Source organism: Athene noctua, chromosome 4 (genome assembly GCF_965140245.1).
Source record: "Athene noctua chromosome 4, bAthNoc1.hap1.1, whole genome shotgun sequence".
NCBI lineage: Eukaryota > Metazoa > Chordata > Aves > Strigiformes > Strigidae > Athene > Athene noctua.
Genome location: NC_134040.1, coordinates 71,740,734 through 71,758,871, shown reverse-complemented (window position 1 = coordinate 71,758,871; position 18,138 = coordinate 71,740,734). Strand labels below are relative to the sequence as shown.

Here is an 18,138-nt window from a genome sequence, read left to right as displayed (position 1 = left end):
TCTTAACTATAGATACTGACAATACAGCCACAACAATATACATCAACATTTCTCCACTGTGTAAGTTAAAATCTTACATTTTCTGCTACATGTGGAAAGGATGAGGAACTGTCAGTTGCATCTCACCAGTGTCCCTCTGAGAACTGCAGACAGGCACAGGAGTCTCTCCTTCCTCTGAATCAGAAGGAAATATAGGAAAGGAAGGCTGGGAGAGAACCACCTCTTAGGGGCAGGAGAAAGAGTAAAGTGGTATTACAGGAAGGGGGAGGAAACAACGGGATCAATGTGAATAAATGAGACCTTCCAACTTTGACCTTTCAAAATCAGGATCTTAATATTAAAAAAATGCCATAAAAAATGGCAGTCTCTACCTTCCTCCTGTAGCCAACTCTCAGAAAATGCCATGCACTCTGCCTCCCCTAGAGCCAAGTCTCAAAATGCACAGGTATCAACATGGAGAGGAGCACTGCCTGTCAGCCAAGGGGAGCTCCTGTCAGAAAGCGCTTAGCTGCCTTTACAAAGGAGAATGAAGATGGACCAAAGGACCAGCTGACAAGATGGGCATGATGCAGCAGTCCTGCTTCACTGAAAGCAACAGTAAACTCGACATCAAGCCTCTATGGCACAATTATATGGCACACAGGTGAAAAAGCTGACAACTCTTCCAGTGGGAGAAGTGCTGTTTCACATCACCCTCTCTGATGGCACTCCATGAAAGACACCAGTGAAGTTTATATTAAAATTCAGGAAATCCTGAACAAGGTATACACAATAGAAACTATAAGACAAACTACTGAGGGGGGAAATAAAACCCACACTAGCTGACCAACAGTTTCTTGTCGAAGTACAAGAGTGGTATTAAGTCTTTTCTGTACTCTTTTCCATGTATCCCCAAAATTTCCAGCTGGACAGCTGCTTCAGAATGAGTCCTCTGAAAGATGACACATACAGAGCACTAACGATGGTGAGAATTCCCCATCTCCAGAGAATTAAGAACATTTCTCCTCTTGGATGCATATGGCAAAACAAGCAAAAAAATTATTAAACACTGTCCCAGTATCTCTATAATAGAAGAGAAAGGCTATTGGGAAATGGTGTACATTTCGCCAAGTTTCCTGTGAGTCATCTGTGAGTTTCTTACTTGCCAAATGTAGTTAAAATAGAAAGTATAGAAACTGACAGTAACAACTAAACCAAAAGTTTGGTGCTGTGACTTTAATTTAAATCAGAGCTCAGACAGGATTCTGAATGTTTTCGGGATTAATATGTATGTTAGGGAAAAAGTACCAAACACAACAAATAAAAAAGACAAAAATGATTTAAAAATCCTCTGCTGTTCATAGAAAATGACAGATGCATCATCTACTGAAATAACACTTAATAGATGTCTACAACTTACGTTTCATTCTTTTTTTTGAGGCATACAAAAATCTTTACTACCTGATTTTTATACTCTACAATAAAACTATATTTAGAACTGCAGCATGCATACTAATTCATGTAGTAAAACTCTGGGGGGGGGGGAAAAAACAGAAAATTCATTATTGAATTGAATGCATATCTAAGTGTATTTTTATTTTAAATGTGTCTTTGGTATTTTTTGTAAGGCACGCTATATTATTTTCATCGTAATAAAATAGTTTAGCCAATATGAAATCCCTAACATACTTCAGTTCTCTAACATCTCTTAATCTTCATGGAAGTTTATACTAACAAATGTCAACACATCTACCACTCTATCACCAAAAATAAAATATTCTCAAAATGTACAAAAGGACACGTAAAGCATTACAGTAATTATGGGAAGTTTGGGTCTGTCTTGCTACCACAGGCTTTCTAAAATCTGCTCCACTGGCCCCTAGGAACTGCAGCAAGTACCCTCCAGACTCAGGGGGGAGCTGCAGGATTTATTCCCGAGCACAGCGTGGCATGTAGCCAAAAGCGTCATTTAGTGGATTTTTCGGCCAAGCAGGAAAGTGTTCCATTTCTTCTGCCATTCATTGAGACCCACGAGGAAACTGAGAAAGGAAGTTAGGCTTCCAGATAATAGGAGTGTTCCTCATGATGTCCTTTGGCTTGCAGCACAGAACAGTTCCTCTGTGCTCACCCTTGCTACAACATCTTCTCACTATATGATTTCCCACTATAGAGGGGGAAAAACAACAAAAGCTTTAAAAATTAGTTTTCTTCTGCATCCAATTCAAAGGGCCCGGTTAAATTGCATGGATTATCTGCTTCTTTTTTAAAAACAGATATTTACGCTTTGAAAATAGTCTAGTGTAATGATACTTTGGAAAGATTCTTCCAGTGCAATGTCTACATATATCACAGAACACCAAAAGCAAATTACACCCCAATTACCTGGTTGCCTCTTGCCTCCATTGTCATGAACTGTTGAAAAAACACCACAGTAAAATGGCCCTAAATATAATTTTTCCTCAGGTTCAAATTCTGACCTCATTAAGGTGAATGTCACCATGCCATTCATTTCATTAGAAGTAACAAGAGATCCTGAGAGGAACTGCAGTCTTTCCTAGACCAATCTTACAGAAAGAAAAAGTCTAACAAACTTTCAGACACACAACCTTTATAATTCATGGCATTTTACCAGGTGAAAGAGCCGCTGAAAAATCCACAGCAGTGCACAAAAGCAAAACCAGAAGATCTGTGTGAAAACAATTCATCCATATTCAACCAAATGACATGTTAGAACAAAATACCACTAGGAATTCTGATATGTGTACCATTGTTTTAATTAAAAGTTACTACCTTAGCAGCATCTGCCTACAGAGAGCGGTTTTCAGAAGTTTCTGCTGGAAATCGCCTATCTATGGCTGCAGAGAGCTCAGCACAGGATAATTCACCTCTTGTTCGCATCGCAGTTTTTACCTGGTTACCTGGCTTCCCCTGGCAGATAACCCGTGCAGCATGTGGTGATGTCAGTTTATTCCCTATGACTTCTCTAAGCTCCTATCCAACCTCAAACACAGATACCTGTGACTCTTCAGACGACAAACCAGAAGGAAAACTAAATCCAAAACAGATTATTAAGAGGGGGGAAGGGGAAGGGGAAGGGGAAGGGGAAGGGGAAGGGGAAGGGGAAGGGGAAGGGGAAGGGGAAGGGGAAGGGGAAGGGGAAGGGGAAGGGGAAGGGGAAGGGGAAGGGGAAGGGGAAGGGGAAGGGGAAGGAAGCCCGGGAGGAGTGTGTTCAGCAGTGCCCTGGGGAGACAGGAATACCTGCAGGTCTGTCAGTGCAGGAGCAAGTGTTGTTCATGAGTGGACAGCCAGATGTAGAAAGGGTTTATCTTGATACTAGAACAGCCACGAAGAACTAAAAGGCATCAGAATTGATTAGCATGTAAGAATGGGGGTGTTAACTTGTTTCCTTAGCACATGCAAGTGGATTCAAAATCTTATCTAGATCTCTGCTGATTTCCATGATACATCATCTACTTGTTGGGAGTAGGAGAGAGGAATTTCTCCACTGATAAGACCTAGGCTATTTCAGGTCAATGAAACCAAGCCAGAGTATCTGAGCAGAAACCAACGGCCAAATAATTTTTCTTCTTCTATAATATAATGTAGTTTGAACTCAGTATTACTATTTATGTTATTTTTTGTTGACTTTTACCTCAAGGCCATTCTTTAGTCTGACCTTGTTCATTATTAGGAAAGACAAACAAAAAGGTTACATTTATAATCAAGTCTTTCTAAACAAGTTGGGAAACCTTTGACTTCCTATACAACTTTGGGCCTAGAATGACTATAACAATGAATCAGCAAAATACTTTATATGTGATGGAATGCTGTACCATATGCCAAATAAATCTGACACTTTTTTAAAATTAAAAAAATAGCCAAGAACATTTAATTTTGCCAAATTGAAAAGATTGTCGTGACTTTAGCTGGCTCTATATATTGTTGACTTAAATCACCCTAGAATAGCTTGCATTTCTCTCTAACATTTTAGTTTTAGCCCCCTCAGGATATGCGTATCTCCATAAACAGTTACTGATCAAGGAGGCATCTCTGTATTTGGCTCTCTTCCATAATGTGAAAGGGAGCCTGTGTTATAAATTCTCTTCACCCAGCTTTCACTTCTGTAGACACACTGTAATCCACTAGTGCTACAAACTCATACTTAATTCAGCTTCTTCCAATATAAAGGCATTATGAATGAAAACATCCAAAAGACCTCAACTCTTTTTCTGTATTTTCACCTGTATTTCATGTGTGAAAGGGTTTCAACCTCAGGAACGCAAAGGACTGAAAAAAAGGGAAACCCCTTTCCTATAATCTCTACTCTCCACCGCTCCTTCAATTCAGGTATCAGGGGATCTATGAACAGTAAAAGGAGAATCATTTCATGACGGGCAAAGATATTTCTCCTCCCTTTCCCTGCCAAGTAACTCCAGAAAACTGCGGAACCAAAGTCAAGTAAAGGACTTTCTTCAAACAATAATCCTTAGTCAAATCTAGGCTCGTATATCACCTGCAATTCCCACTCAGGCCACAAGTAAAGTTCAAGACACTAAATAATCAACATCAGAAAGAAAACAGAAGTTTGTGAAACACAGAAGTAATAAACTATGTCATTAAACACAATATTTGCACTCACGCTATGTCATCAGGAGACTTAAGTCTACACTGCAATCTAGAGCTTTTCCAATCTATCCAAACTATACATAGCTTGGAAAAAAAAAAAAAAAAATACATTCTGCTCTGGTTTTGTTTTACCACTTAACTAATTCTTCAACTTCGAAAATAAATGAGGATATTAGTACACCTGTCCCTCCTAGCTTTCCAAGATGTCTTTAGCTTCTAGCAGCCTCTGGGATAGGAAATGTTTTGATTTTGGGATGCTGTAAATTATTGAAGAGACTCGCAGTGCTTGTCAAACTTTAGCTTATAGTACGTGATTTTGCTGGTATTATTAAAACTACATTGACACCAGTTTCATATGTCTACTGTATTTTGTAACAAATGGCTTATTATCTTTGACTTTACATTTCTTGAAATTACACAGATAAGGAACTGTATATGCAACTGCAACCATCATGTTTATCAGCATCTTTAGCCATTCATCAGATTGAACAATTAATAAAGTATTAATCTGTGACAAGAAGAAACCTATCTCCAAAGTCTGAGAAATTATTACAGTAATCTAAATCCAGTCTTATCCTGAGGCTTCTTATGAGGGGGGGAAAAAAAATATCAGACGCTCTTGCAAGCTGCTGGATTTTTTTCACATGCCAGTCCAGCAAGAAAGAACCTGCAATCACAAGGTCACTGAATGTAAGATTCCATGATACTCTTGTGTTAGTGATGACAACTACAGAAACTGGGGCAAAAATCCAACTGCCTTCATTAATGTGCCTGCAAAGCATGTGAGCACATGAATACAAGTGAGCCATAGCCCAAGTACATAGGAGTAAATTAGTCAGCTCTGCATTTTATTACTTATTCATCTATAAATATTATCTCTGAAGTAACTGGAAACATTCCCACTTAGTTCAATAGCCTCTAGATCAGGTTTAACACACAGATTCACATGGTGTTTCCCAGTGTAGGGAAAAAAAAAAGAAAAAATGCACCCACACAATCTGTATGCGCAACTTTAAAGATCCTACATAGATACTTCTACAGACATCTATGCTTCAATGATACTACCTTAGTTAATCAGGTGAACATGTGCCTACCTGTGTTTAAAGATAAGCATGTATACAGGTGCTCCATTGGACCCATAATGAGAATCTAAATGCAGTTTTCTTATTCTGTGCTTGCATACGCTCATTTTCATTAAATACAGTTGGTCAATGCATTTACAGTCATATTGAGCTTTGAAATTCATTCACTTCCCAAAATAGCCAAATTGCATTTATCTTTCAGGCATGTTACAAGACCAGAGTTTTTGAAATAGCATTTAGGGAAGGCTGAGGAACAAAGGAACTGCAACACTGGATCATATCCAGGGTCCTGTCTCTGACAGCAGTCACCACCAGCTGCTTCACAGAAAGAAACAAGAATCTGCAGTAGGTAGACGAGGATAATCTTGCCACACATTAGGGTTCATCCTGGTTTCCAGCTACTAAAGACTGGCTCAAACTCTGAAACCTGAGGTACAATATCCACTTAAAAATATTATCATTATTAATTATCAGAGCTCCAGATACCCCTGCTAGCTATGCAAATGTCATACCATATATCCAAATACTGCCTCAGCAGAATCCTTTAGCAGACTTCAATCTAAAAAAAGTTTTCTAAAAATCCCAAGTATCTCCTTGTCTCAGTTCTGAATTTGACACTTCAAAATTTAACAGACTAACAGGAGTAGAAATAAACTTTTTTAATCATCTTGCATAATTTCTTAAGCTGTACATGTTTATCATGAGACTTCTTTCATTTTCTAACTTGAACACCTTTCTACCCTGTTTTCATTAAACAGTTTTTCCAGTAATCAAACCTTTGTGGAATAAAACTCTTATCTGCATGAATCTGGTTCCTTAGTTATTTATAGGTTCAATTATTATTTTTCTGTCTGAGGGTTTGGGGGGGGGAAGGGGGGGGGGGAGGAGGGGGGAGGCAGGGGGTGTTAATAATTTCTTTTCTGGGCATGAAAGATTATATTAGTTTTTAAAACATAATGCCATTACAGCATTGGCTGATGGGCAGATCAACAATCCTGGTACTAAAATGAAGATCACTAAAAGATGAGTAACATGCCTTCATCATGACGCTGGCAGTTTTGCATGGAAACACACTATGTTCTTGGTTGGCAATGGGCTAAAAGGATTGCCTGAACACAAAATACCTAATTTATCAATTAGTTTATATGCACATACACCTTTAGAAGGGACAAAATAGACAATTATAATTATGGAAACAGTTCTCAAGTAGTGGAGCTTAGATCACCTGCAAACTAAAGTAAAAGCACAATTGTAACAGTAATGTTTAGTAAGGGGGGAAAAGCGAGTAAAGTAAAAATGAAGATGTATGCAAATTTGTTATAAATATAAGGACATTTTACCAGATGGAGAAATTGGGCAGTTCATCGTCATGTTCTCACACCCGCAGAGTTGTTCTAAAACTACTCTTCATGAAAGCAAATATAATTGGCTGTGCAAGTAAACTGTTTAAATAAATCTTGATATTATATAAGAACCATCTGAAATTATTTTCTTTACTTATCTGAGTATATCATTTGGAAACATAGAGAAGCTTTGCCCCTTGGCCGCTCTCTAGAACTGCTACCTCCTAGTCAAAATTCTTTCCACTTTATTGGGGAAGTGGAAAAAAGTTGAATGTTTTTAGTGATACAATACACATGACAGCAAGAATATACCTAACTAGTACCTATTAAAATGTCAGACACCAATAAAACAGATTCATTTTTGTTTAATAAGAATTAGAGTTATTGCTAGGAATATGTTTAACTGGTACCACCAGTGAGAGAAAAATGTAACCCACCCGCACAACTCTTTAGATAAATCCCTCTCAGCTAATGTCCATGCCCCCTCACCTCTTCCAAGAGCTGATATTTAAACTCCACCATACAGTTTACAATATCCAAGCAGCACAGCATGGTTGGAGAGGTACTGGTATCTTTCAGATGCAGCAATGTACCTCTATCATTCAATTTTTGTACAGTAAGGGATGAAATTCATCAGGACAGGAAGACAGATAATTACTAAATTCAAATTTAAATGCACTGAGAGTAAGTTTTTTCATTTGAATTTTTGTGTCCTGATTTTGTTGATTATTTCCTGATGAGATAGAGTTCAAACACTTACTATTCCTTAATATAATATTAGAAATTTGACATTTTTTCAATGACATAGGAGAATACCAACCTAGAAACCTCTGAAAGTTTGAATCCTGATAAGATGTGCCATTAGACTGGCAGGGACAGTCCTGGTACAGCTGAACTTATTTTGCTGGGTAGTGCCAACTTTTAAAGCATGATTTATGACTATTTTAAAATTAAAATTCCCATGTAATTTACACAAAACTGAAGCAAAATTATAATTTTAAGTGTTTCATGTAACAGAAATTCTTGCTAACAATGTTCATATATATTAAATTACTAAAAGGATACATCAGACCAGGCATACTGTTCTGCAATATAATTTATAACCATCAATACGAATAAAATTTTCAAAATCAATTCCTAGTCCATTATTGATAGACTCTATCTCAATAAAGTATATATAGCAAAGAAGCTGGTTAAATACACACTGCATATTCTATGAGGCATCATATTTCACACACCTCAAGAAAAAATCTAGGAGTTATTTTAGAACAAAATTGATTTTTTTTTTTGTTTTGGTCTTGATGATCTCTGGTTTTAAATAGTGAGGCAAAAACCCACAAACTTACGTTTTGGCGCATTATTGCTCTGTAAGACCTATCTGTGCTCAAATATTCTCAAACATTTGATGCTCACAGATTTACAGTCACTCAAAATTTGCACTTGCAGATCATTACTCAGGCAAAAATCCCAATAAAAGTCATCTGAGTATCCATATGAGTAGGATCTGCCTCCAAAGCAGTCTGCAAGAGCAACCACTCACATGGGTTGCGCATCTGCTCAGGGTCGCACACAGATACTCTACATATGTCCACGCCATAGCCTCCACCTTCTCACTTCCCAGCTCATCCTGTTCTGGTTATTACTATTTATATGAGTTTTACATTTCAAGAACTTCTAGCACTCTTATTTGTATTGTTCAGCAAGATCACTGATATATCATTCATCAGATCTTGATATTTAGGTACATGAGCCCAACAGACACAGAAGGTTCATGTACGTGTTCTGTATAAATACTTATCACTGGATATTTCAGGGTCTGACATGCAGTGTTTAACTGAGCACTCTAGCACGAGGCCTCTGAGAACATGCTGGTCATGAACAGCCCACCCATCCTTCTCCTCCTCATTTCCAGCTGTGGGCATAGGTGCTCAGCTTCTTTGCTACACAACTATCAAAGCAGTAGAGGACAATCTTAGAGAAAGCCTGATGATGAGCTAGAAGTTATATTTGGAGGGAATAACTGCTAGTTGTAAGAAAGAGAATACATCAAGGGAAAAAACAGAGAGCACTAGGTGACTGCTCAGGCAGCACAGGGAGAAGCTGAAAAGCAAGTAAAAAGTGCATTCAGTGGAGAAGGGGAATCCAGAGGCAATGAAATGTCATAGGAACAATGAAAAGTAGAAGATGAGCAGCAGACAAGAAAAAAGAATATGCATTTAAATAAAAAGGTACAGATTAGCCATTAGTGCTTTCCTAGCCAAGAGAAATATCCTAAGAGAGAACTAAAAATACCCAAAGATTTCTCTAGTCATGCTTTCAGTTGCTATAGTTCTGAAGGGACATAGTAGGCAGGTGGACAGAATTTAGTTGTGGTCAACAATGGGAGGACTGAACTGCATTCAGTAATGACTGGTACAAATAGATTAGATAGATCCTAAGGAGACTGAGAGAAGTCTGAAAAACACTACAAAATGCTGCCTATCTTACTGAAAGCTTTGAAAGCCCAAAGTTTAGTTTTGCTCAAAGTTTAGTTTTGCTCTGGAATACTCTTAGAATCATCCTTCCTACAGATAGGGGGGGGGGGGGGGGGGGGGGGGGGAATGTTGTACCATAACATTTTTCATGAGTCTAAAGCTAGACCATAAAAACCTATTTCAGTTTAAGGATAAATGCACATTGACTAAACAAAGAATAGAGATTTCTCCACTTTTAGTTTATTCACTGTTATAAAATTGAGAGTACTGTAATGCATCCAGGAATAATAATAATAAAAAAAAAAAAAAAAAAATCTGTTTTCCTCCACAGGGACCCCTGCGCCTGTGAAAACCAGAAGTTGACTCTTCCATTTTACAGCCCTTCTGTCAATACCACACACCACAGACGTGACCATTTCTCTCCAAAAAGAAGTGAATGGAATTATGTCATAAGCCTATCAACTCTGTTTTCCAGAGGGGCAGTAACAATGACATAAGGCAGACATCCAGGTGTGGTGAATGTTTCCGAGCTTGCCTGCAGGACCTGATTTCAAGCTCAATTATATTTGTCAATTAGTCTTGTTTTGCAGTGATGTAATACTGCTCCTTGCAGGTCACTTGTTTGGCACACCGGAAATATATTCAGAAACAGATCTCCATGGAAAGTGGTCTGGACATGAAACTGAGCTTTTGGTATGGAAGGATATTCACAAAGTTAGAACATCAAATATATTCATTTAATACAGTTTTTCCGGAGTTTCACTACTGAATTAATCTTTTCAATGAAGCCAAGGAGAAAAAGAACTTTATGTCCACACAAATCTCTCAAAGTTGCTGAGATACCACATTAAAGGGCATCACAGATACAGTAATGGTGAAGAACTCTGGAAAAAATTATTACTTTAAAAACTAAATTTTTCAGTAGTCTGATTTACCCTATAAGTTCATCTACATCAGTGTGGAAGCCATTCAGGACAGACTATTCAGAAAAGCTTGTTTCTGTTTCATCTGCCTACACTACACATTTACTACATGAATAGTCACAGTTCTGTCAATCTGGCAAGTGATATTATCAGTACAATTTCTATATTAGTACAAACTGCACGATATATCTTTCAGAATTTACTGCATGATTGAAGTATAAGGATTAAAGATCCCAATTATCTAAATCATGCAACAGATTCAAAATGCATAATCAGAGGTTTTAAGAATTTTCATAATGCCAGACTGCACAATTAGCAGGCTTACAGCTGAAAACACGTCCCAGAATAAAAGACACAAACCAAGAAAAACCTCAACCTAGCAGTATAGAAGACTGTTGCTACAACATCAATAAACACAAGTTAGATGGCAGTTACAGATGACACCATATCATTTACCATCAACTTTTCATGTTCAGATACTTTACAAATGAAATATGTAACTAGGCTTCATACCTATTATCCCTATTAGGGACAAACTAAACTTTCTAAATTATTATTTATAAAGGTGCAAAGCCTTAGATTCTCACAGGAGTGAGAAATGGACACAATAAGGAAGGTCCTTATTGCTTTTCTCTTATTGTCAAGCAGGCACACATACATACAGAATTTATTCTTAGTCAAACACCAGCAAGCTAACCAACTTTCAAGTTACGAAGCTGTAAATCTAATTGTCTTTATTATTATTCTTTTGACATTTGTATCTAGCTTTACTGAGGAAAAAAATGAAAAGCTTCTCTTCCAAGGCAAGTGACTCATACATAATTTGAAAGAAAAAATAATATCCCAATTAAGTGTTTTGTGTTAAAAATAAACAAACAAACAAAAAGTCATCCAAATTAACTACAGTGAGAATATAAAAGTTTCAATGAAGTTTTCCTTGGGAAAAATTTCCCCAGTGCAAAACAGAATTTCTGGTGCAAAGAAGACCAAGGCCAACAACAGAGAAAAACAATAGATCAAGGAATTCAAGTTCGAGCCTATTCACCAAATCTTAGTATTTATTCTTATTTATTCTTAGCATTTTTTTTTTAAGAAGGGAAATACGTCACAGAAAAAATGCTAGAAGAAGATTTATCTGAGGACATCCAGCAGTCCAGAGGCTAGAACAGTCCTCGGTGATGTGGATATGCAACAAAACTAAGATGTGTGGCCTTATCTCCCACTGTTCACAATATTTTAGTTGGAAGATGACACCTGAGTATCTCTCTCTCTCTCTTTTTGGTTTTGGTTTTTTTGTTTGGTTTGGGGAAACAAAACAAAAGCCTTCAAAAAATGTTAATATCAAGTAAGTGCAGCCTATGAACAAGTATTACAGGATGGGAAATTTTTTTCCTATCCATCTCACTCCATGTGTTTTTCAACAGAAATCCTTAATACATTATAAGCTGCAGTAGAATGGAAAAAAAGAAAAACTTCAGGAATCCACGGTTAGATGTACGTGCACGCTGCAATATGAAAAGCTTGACAGTGCCCATTTAAATCTAACTAAGCATTTTATTTTTTGGAGTAATACCCGATTTATGCAAATGCTGATCTATGTTCTTAGATTCTTTAAAGCCTAACATTGTGAGGAGTATGGCGTTGCAGTTTCACATCTTCTGGCAAATTAGATCTTGAAGATGAACTAAGAATGCCTTACACTTGAACTTCACAATGGTAAACACTGAGGGCAATATCCTGCTGAGAGACACGAGGAAATATCCGAGACATCAGAAGCACAGAAACTATGTTACATCACATCCCGCTGTTACAGCATGCCAGGATACTTGTTATAAGAAGTAGCATGACCCAAAATTCATACATAGGTTAAAGGTCTGCCGACAAACACACAGGAAACCACACAGCTCATCAAGTTCTGCACAATGTCAATAGCTTCCTTACCAACACTCGTCTCCTCAACACCGTCACAACATTTCTCCAGGCTCTTCTCTTCCCTGGAGCCCTTATTCCCGGGCTCCCAAGATGCTGGCTTCACTGCCCAAACTGAACTTTGAGGTTATTGCATAACACAGCTGCTGTTTTAGATGCAATTGAAAACATCAGTTCCAGAACCAGCTCCTAACCCTACTGTGCATCTGTCAGACTCTGTAGATTTTTCACAAAGCTGGAAACGTTGTAAGAAAATGTACTTTCCACCCTCTGTAGCATCCTGTACTACACTGCTTCGGGGAATTTTAAGTCCATGGAACAGTGTGATTCTAGGCACACTCACTAAAATGATCCCTTCCTTACAAAAATGTTAAAATATACACAGAATACCCATAAGTAATCCCACAAAATACCTATAAATAATGCCTCAGAGGCTGTCTCATTCTGTTTCTAGTAAATTTCTCCAGCTCTTCCACAAAAGGCAAAAATGGGGAAAATGGGACCTACCAAAAGAAGGTTAATTCAACAGTTAGGACTGTATCTATAAGGAGTTACCTATCTAGATTTTTAACTAACTATAGATCTAAGGCTTCATATACTGTGCTTTCTGTCACAAGATCACAAATGTTTTCTCATGGTCTGTGGAATAAAAACTGAACAGTAAACACTACTCACTGGAGAAAACAGAGTGCAAATAACTTTTAAAATACAGGTGAATCCATCTTGCATCAGCATCTGTGGGGGGATCTTAGATGCGGTTGGTTTCAAAACACTTTATTTGCTCACAAATTTTGGTAGGTCAAATTGTTGTAGCAGATCTGTAAAATTTACTCACTGGAGTTTTTGAAGTATGTCACTAGGTAAAATGCTAAGTGACTTTGGGCATTCCCCCATTTTGCTAAATGCAGAAATTCACTTATATATGGGACCTAACAGCCGGAACAGTTAAAAAAACATAGAGCACTTTACAGCATCAGCTGTAGGTCCTCAAGATGCATAAAAGTAGGTATATCCAAGATACAAAGTTTGCATACACTGAACACAACCTCAGCAAGGATTATCTCGTTTTATCGTGTTATCTCACACATTGGGTGACCACACAATCTGAGTGCAAACAACTCACACCCCTGAGTGTGAGGCCTGGCTTTGCCCTTCTTTAGGGCCTCACTGTGGAAACCATCCTAATGACAGACTCATGGGAGTCCAGAACCCACCTCAGACAAGTAAGACCTGACCTAGGGAGAACACACATTTGGGTTATGCTGTTAAAAGAGTCTAAGCACCCGCTATCCCTGTCACCTTTGATCAGGTATCAGTACTTCACAGGCTGATTAACTGAGCCTTCAGTGAAGATTTAGCAGGAAAAGTTATTGGGAAATACTGTTGGAGGATCAGTTTCATTGATAAATAGAACTTTCTAATTTTTGTTTAAAATGATTGGTATGTGGTACAAACCCAGTGCGCAGCAGTGACATACATTTTTATTTCTGAGGAGCTACCATACACTAAAATAAATAAATAAATGAATAGGCTATTTACTGAATAGAAAACCTCACAGTGACTGCTTTTAAGATTAATGGAAACTACACACAGATAAGTCTTCACGCATCTATCTGTCTCTCATCGCACCTTGTGAAGAAGAAGCAGCAGTACAAACTTCCATGAAATACTTCAATGGGCCAGACTTTTGAAACAAATGTTTCTTTCTCCAAACAAAACAAAATTATGGCAGAGAATTGTCAACACTGTTATCTCATTAAAACACTTCATATCATGAATTATAATTTTCCATTATTGCCACTATGAAACAAAAAGTACTAACAAAATCCCACACCAGAGTAAATACCATTTCTTATTATATGAAATGACGCATATGAATCTTGCTAAAAAACTAAAGACCAGAAGAAAAGAGTTCAGGTTAACTATGACCAGCTGCTTATATATATTTATTAGTGGGTGCTAATTGGGAAAAAAGTAATATTTTGTTTGCAGTAGCTTCTGCTCTTTTTAAACTTGAGCATTCCTCAATTGCAAGCGAGTGAGGCCTAACAATTCACACTTAGGAACAAAATATTTTTGTGATTAGGAAAACATAGTGGCTGCATATTTGGCATATATGTTCACCACATTCTCCTCAATAAATTAAACAAAACCACACAGACATAGTGAACACAACCTTTGGCTGAACTAGTTTTCAGGATATAAAACAACTAATTAATGCAAAGGAGGCTGCTGGAAAACTTGGTCACTTATTTAACAAGAGCTGTAGGGAGTGGACCACCATTCTTGTTCTAAACACTGGGGGGTGGGGGGGGTGTATCATCGAGATACACTTGTCTTACTGACATACCAGTAAACCCGATACCTGTGGTCAGTGAGAAGGCTGCTGATAACTTTAATGGATGAAGAATTGTACCTGGCATTAAGGAGTCAGAAGTCCTAAATCAGCAAGGTAAACGTTGCAGAAAAGCACTCATTTGCTCTGCGAGGTGAGGAGAGGCTATAGCTCGACTCATCCCCCACGGTTTAGAAAGGGGTCGGTCAGGCACAGAGCGAGCGGGGCACCGCAGTACACGCCGTAAGAGCCCAAAGCCCACCACACACTAGCTGGGTGATAGAACACGCCGGCGCGGACGCGCAGGGCTGAAACCCCAACAGCGAGGGAGGGAGCCCCCCCGCCCGGGCCGTGCACTTATCATATACATATTCATAGGGCGGCCGGCGCCGAGGGCCCGCCCCGGGCCCGCCCCGGCCGGCCCCAGGAGAGAGGGTGCCCGGCCGGGGGCGACAGGTTGAGGTGGAGGAAGGCGAGAGGGAGCTCGCAGGAGGCGGCACCCGCGCCCGCCGCGGGGCCGGGCCGGCCCCCGGGGGAGCCTCCACCCGCCGGCGGGGCCCGGCCCGGCCGCTCCGCGCTCCCGGCTTGTGCTGCGGGGCACAGACCCGCCCCGAAACCTTTGAGCCCCGCGGAGGTGCCCTCTGCAACTTCCGCGTCCCGCGGCGGCGTCGAGTCTCCGCCGGGGCCCGGAGGGGTCTCCCCGCCGCCGGGGCCGCGGAGCGGCGGCGGCCGGTGCAGCCCTGGCGTCGCCGCGCCCCTCTCCCACTCGAGCCGGAGGCGCTCGGGAGGTGGGAAGTCCCAGAACAGCCGGCCCTGGGTACCTTCCCCAGGTGAGGGAGCCGGGCGCAGGGCCCCGGCTCCGCTGCTGCCCCGGGAGGGAGCAGGTGAGCCCGGGCCTCCCCCCACCACACCGCCGTAAATAAAGGCGAGACAAAGTCACCATCTGGGAAGGGGGTGGGGAGCTCTATTAGACGTGGAAGTCACTTACCGGCTTTACAAGGATCCTTATAATCTATCGCCTCAGCTTTATCCTCTTCAGTGAAATCGTAAGTGTAGTCGTAATCGAGGCCAGAGCAGGAGGAAGGCTTCCCACAGACAGTCCACCCGGCCAGCCACAGTGCCATCCTCCAGCAAAGCATTTTCATCCTCCCTCTGGCAAAGAGGTGGTGGGCAGAGTGCGGATGAATTAGGCAGCCGGTTCAGCTGTCCACGCCGGCTTGGGGAGGGAGGGTAAGGGATGGAGGAACCACTGGTTCGGCGGGGAGGGTTGGGTTTGGGGTTTTTTCCCCCTCCACCTGGAGGCTCTTCCGAGAGACGCTGCTCCCTAGGTAGCCCCAGTCAGACGGGTGCAACGCAGAGCGAGGAGCATACGAGCGCCGCTGCCCCTCCTGCCCCCAGCCCGCCACCTCGCCGGGGAGAAGTCGCTGGGGGTGTGGGTGGGCGCTGGGGGTGGACTCAGGCCGGGAGATCCCGTCTGTCAGGGCGTCCCCTCGCCTCTGTCAAACCCCGGCCAAACTTCCCGCGGAGGAGGAGGTGGAGGCGGCGGCGGCCGCTGCTCGCGTCCCGCTCCGCGCCCGGCCCGCGCCCCGCCGCGCCGCCGATCCCGGTCCCGTTGCTGCTGCCAGAAGATAGATCCGGGCTGCACATCAGCAAACTACCACGGGGAGAGGGAGAAAGAGAAAGAAAGAAAGAAGGAAGGAAAGAAAGAAAAGGGAGTGGGGGGGTGGGGGTGCACTGGAGCAAACGCAGAGCCCTAGTGATGGGAGGCAGCAGCTATGCTGGAGGGAGCAAAGTGTCAGAGCTTTCCCCCCCCTCCACACAAACACTTACTCTAAGCTCTGTCTCTGGTCTGTCCCCCCCCCTCCTCCGTCCCCCTTTAACTTACGAAAACCTTACAGGCAACTAACACACAGTCGTCAGCATCCTGCTTACTTATTCATACGGTCAGGGTCAGGATCCGGGCTGCTTCTGATCTGCTCCCTTGATAGTCTTATGGAAACACACGCGCATTCACTATATGTCTCTATCTCCATATAGCTTTCTCTCTAGATAAGCAGTGCATGGCATTTAAACAACAACAACAAAAGAATCGAGATCAGCTAACAATGCACAGATCGACACCCGGCTGCCAAAAAAGCTCGAGAGAATGGGTGATGAGGAGGACGATGAGAAGAATTAACTGCAATTTAGGAGACGGGAAAATAAATCAGTGGCTGTGTATTTCTCCCCCTGCTGCGGCTGTTTTGCAGTGTTAGCCCCATGAGCTGACGGGTGGGGGTTAAGGAGCGAGGGGGAGGGGGAAAAGAGAAAAGTTTAAGCGTCCATAGTTTGTTTAAAACAGAGGAAGGCAATATAAAAGGTCCATTGGTTTCCAGAAGTTCAGCCAAGCAGCTAGGAACCCGTTCCAAAACGAAAGTAAGAACAAACAAACAAACAGAAAAAAAAAATAATCAAGGCAAACGAAAAGTAAAATTGCAGCAGGCAGCAGGAGCGCTGAGATCTTGCAGTCGGGCTTTCCTGTTCTCACGTGGATGTCCAGGAAAGTGGTGGAGGTTTATTTTCCAAGCGAAGTTTCCTCGGGAGCCGCCGCCGCCCGCTCCTCGGCTCTGCTCCGCTCTGCTCCCCGCGGTATCCTGCTTCGCCCCGCCGCGCTTCAGCGCCGAGGCGCCCCGAGCCGCTGCCGGCTGCGCGGGGCCGGGTTTTGTTTTAAAGCCCGAGAAGGGATCAGCGCGCAAAGCCTCATTTCAGCCGATCAACCTGGAGAGGGAGGGGGAGGAGGGGTGGAGATAAGTGCTGCTGGAATAAAATAAGATCGAGCGGAAAAAAAAGAAATACACACACACATATATATACATATATAGGTAGCTACAGATCTCCCTGCCTCCTCCCCTCCCTCCCTGCCTCCTCCCCTCCCCCGAGACGGGCAGCTCCGATCCTGCAGAAACGCCTGAAACTGTTTCAGACCAAGGTGAGACTTTTCCGTAGCAAACTCTACTCCTCCTCCTTTTACGAGTTTCCATGGAAAAGGGCGGGGGGGAACGAGGTGGCGGGGGGGGGGGACGGGACGAGGTGGCGGGGGTAGCGGGGAGTTTCTCCTGCTCCCATTTCGCCGGGGTGTCACATTTTACACGGACTTTTGAAAGGGCTGCCGCCACGAACTGGCTGCGGCTCTCCCTCACGCCCGAGCCCGCACAGGCTCCCTCTCCCCGCAGCACTTCCCGGCCGCCTTCCCCCTGTCGCAGGGGTGGAAATCCGGAGATAGTCCCTTCCCCCGGCTGTGCCAGGAGCGCAGGCAGAGCCGCCGAGGCGGCGCGCCCCTCGGGCAGCCGCCCTGCGCGCCTCTTTCCTCCGCGGGCGCGGGCCGTCCGCGCTACCCCGGGGGGGTGGGGGGGGGTGCAGCGCCGGCGGGGGCGCAGCGGTGAAAAGCAGTTACGCAAACTCCGGGTA

At 42.2% G+C, this 18,138-nt stretch overlaps 1 protein-coding gene across 3 annotated transcripts in view; it reads right to left on the bottom strand.

Annotated features, from left to right (window-relative positions):
• The window catches only part of TLL1 (tolloid like 1), a 141,600-nt gene extending 124,433 nt beyond the window's left edge, over window positions 1-17,167 (bottom strand). Inside the window, exons 1-2 of one of the 3 annotated variants that reach the window (XM_074905722.1) lie at window positions 16,624-17,167; window positions 15,680-16,345 (exon numbers count right to left, since the gene is read on the bottom strand). In XM_074905722.1, the coding sequence (XP_074761823.1) occupies window positions 15,680-15,836 (157 nt within the window). In that variant the 5' untranslated portion in view covers window positions 15,837-16,345; window positions 16,624-17,167. Of the gene's footprint in view, window positions 1-15,679; window positions 16,497-16,623 lie in introns of those variants that run through there. The other 2 variants (XM_074905721.1, XM_074905723.1) reach the window with 2 other exon arrangements.
• Between the last annotated feature and the right edge of the window lie 971 nt (window positions 17,168-18,138).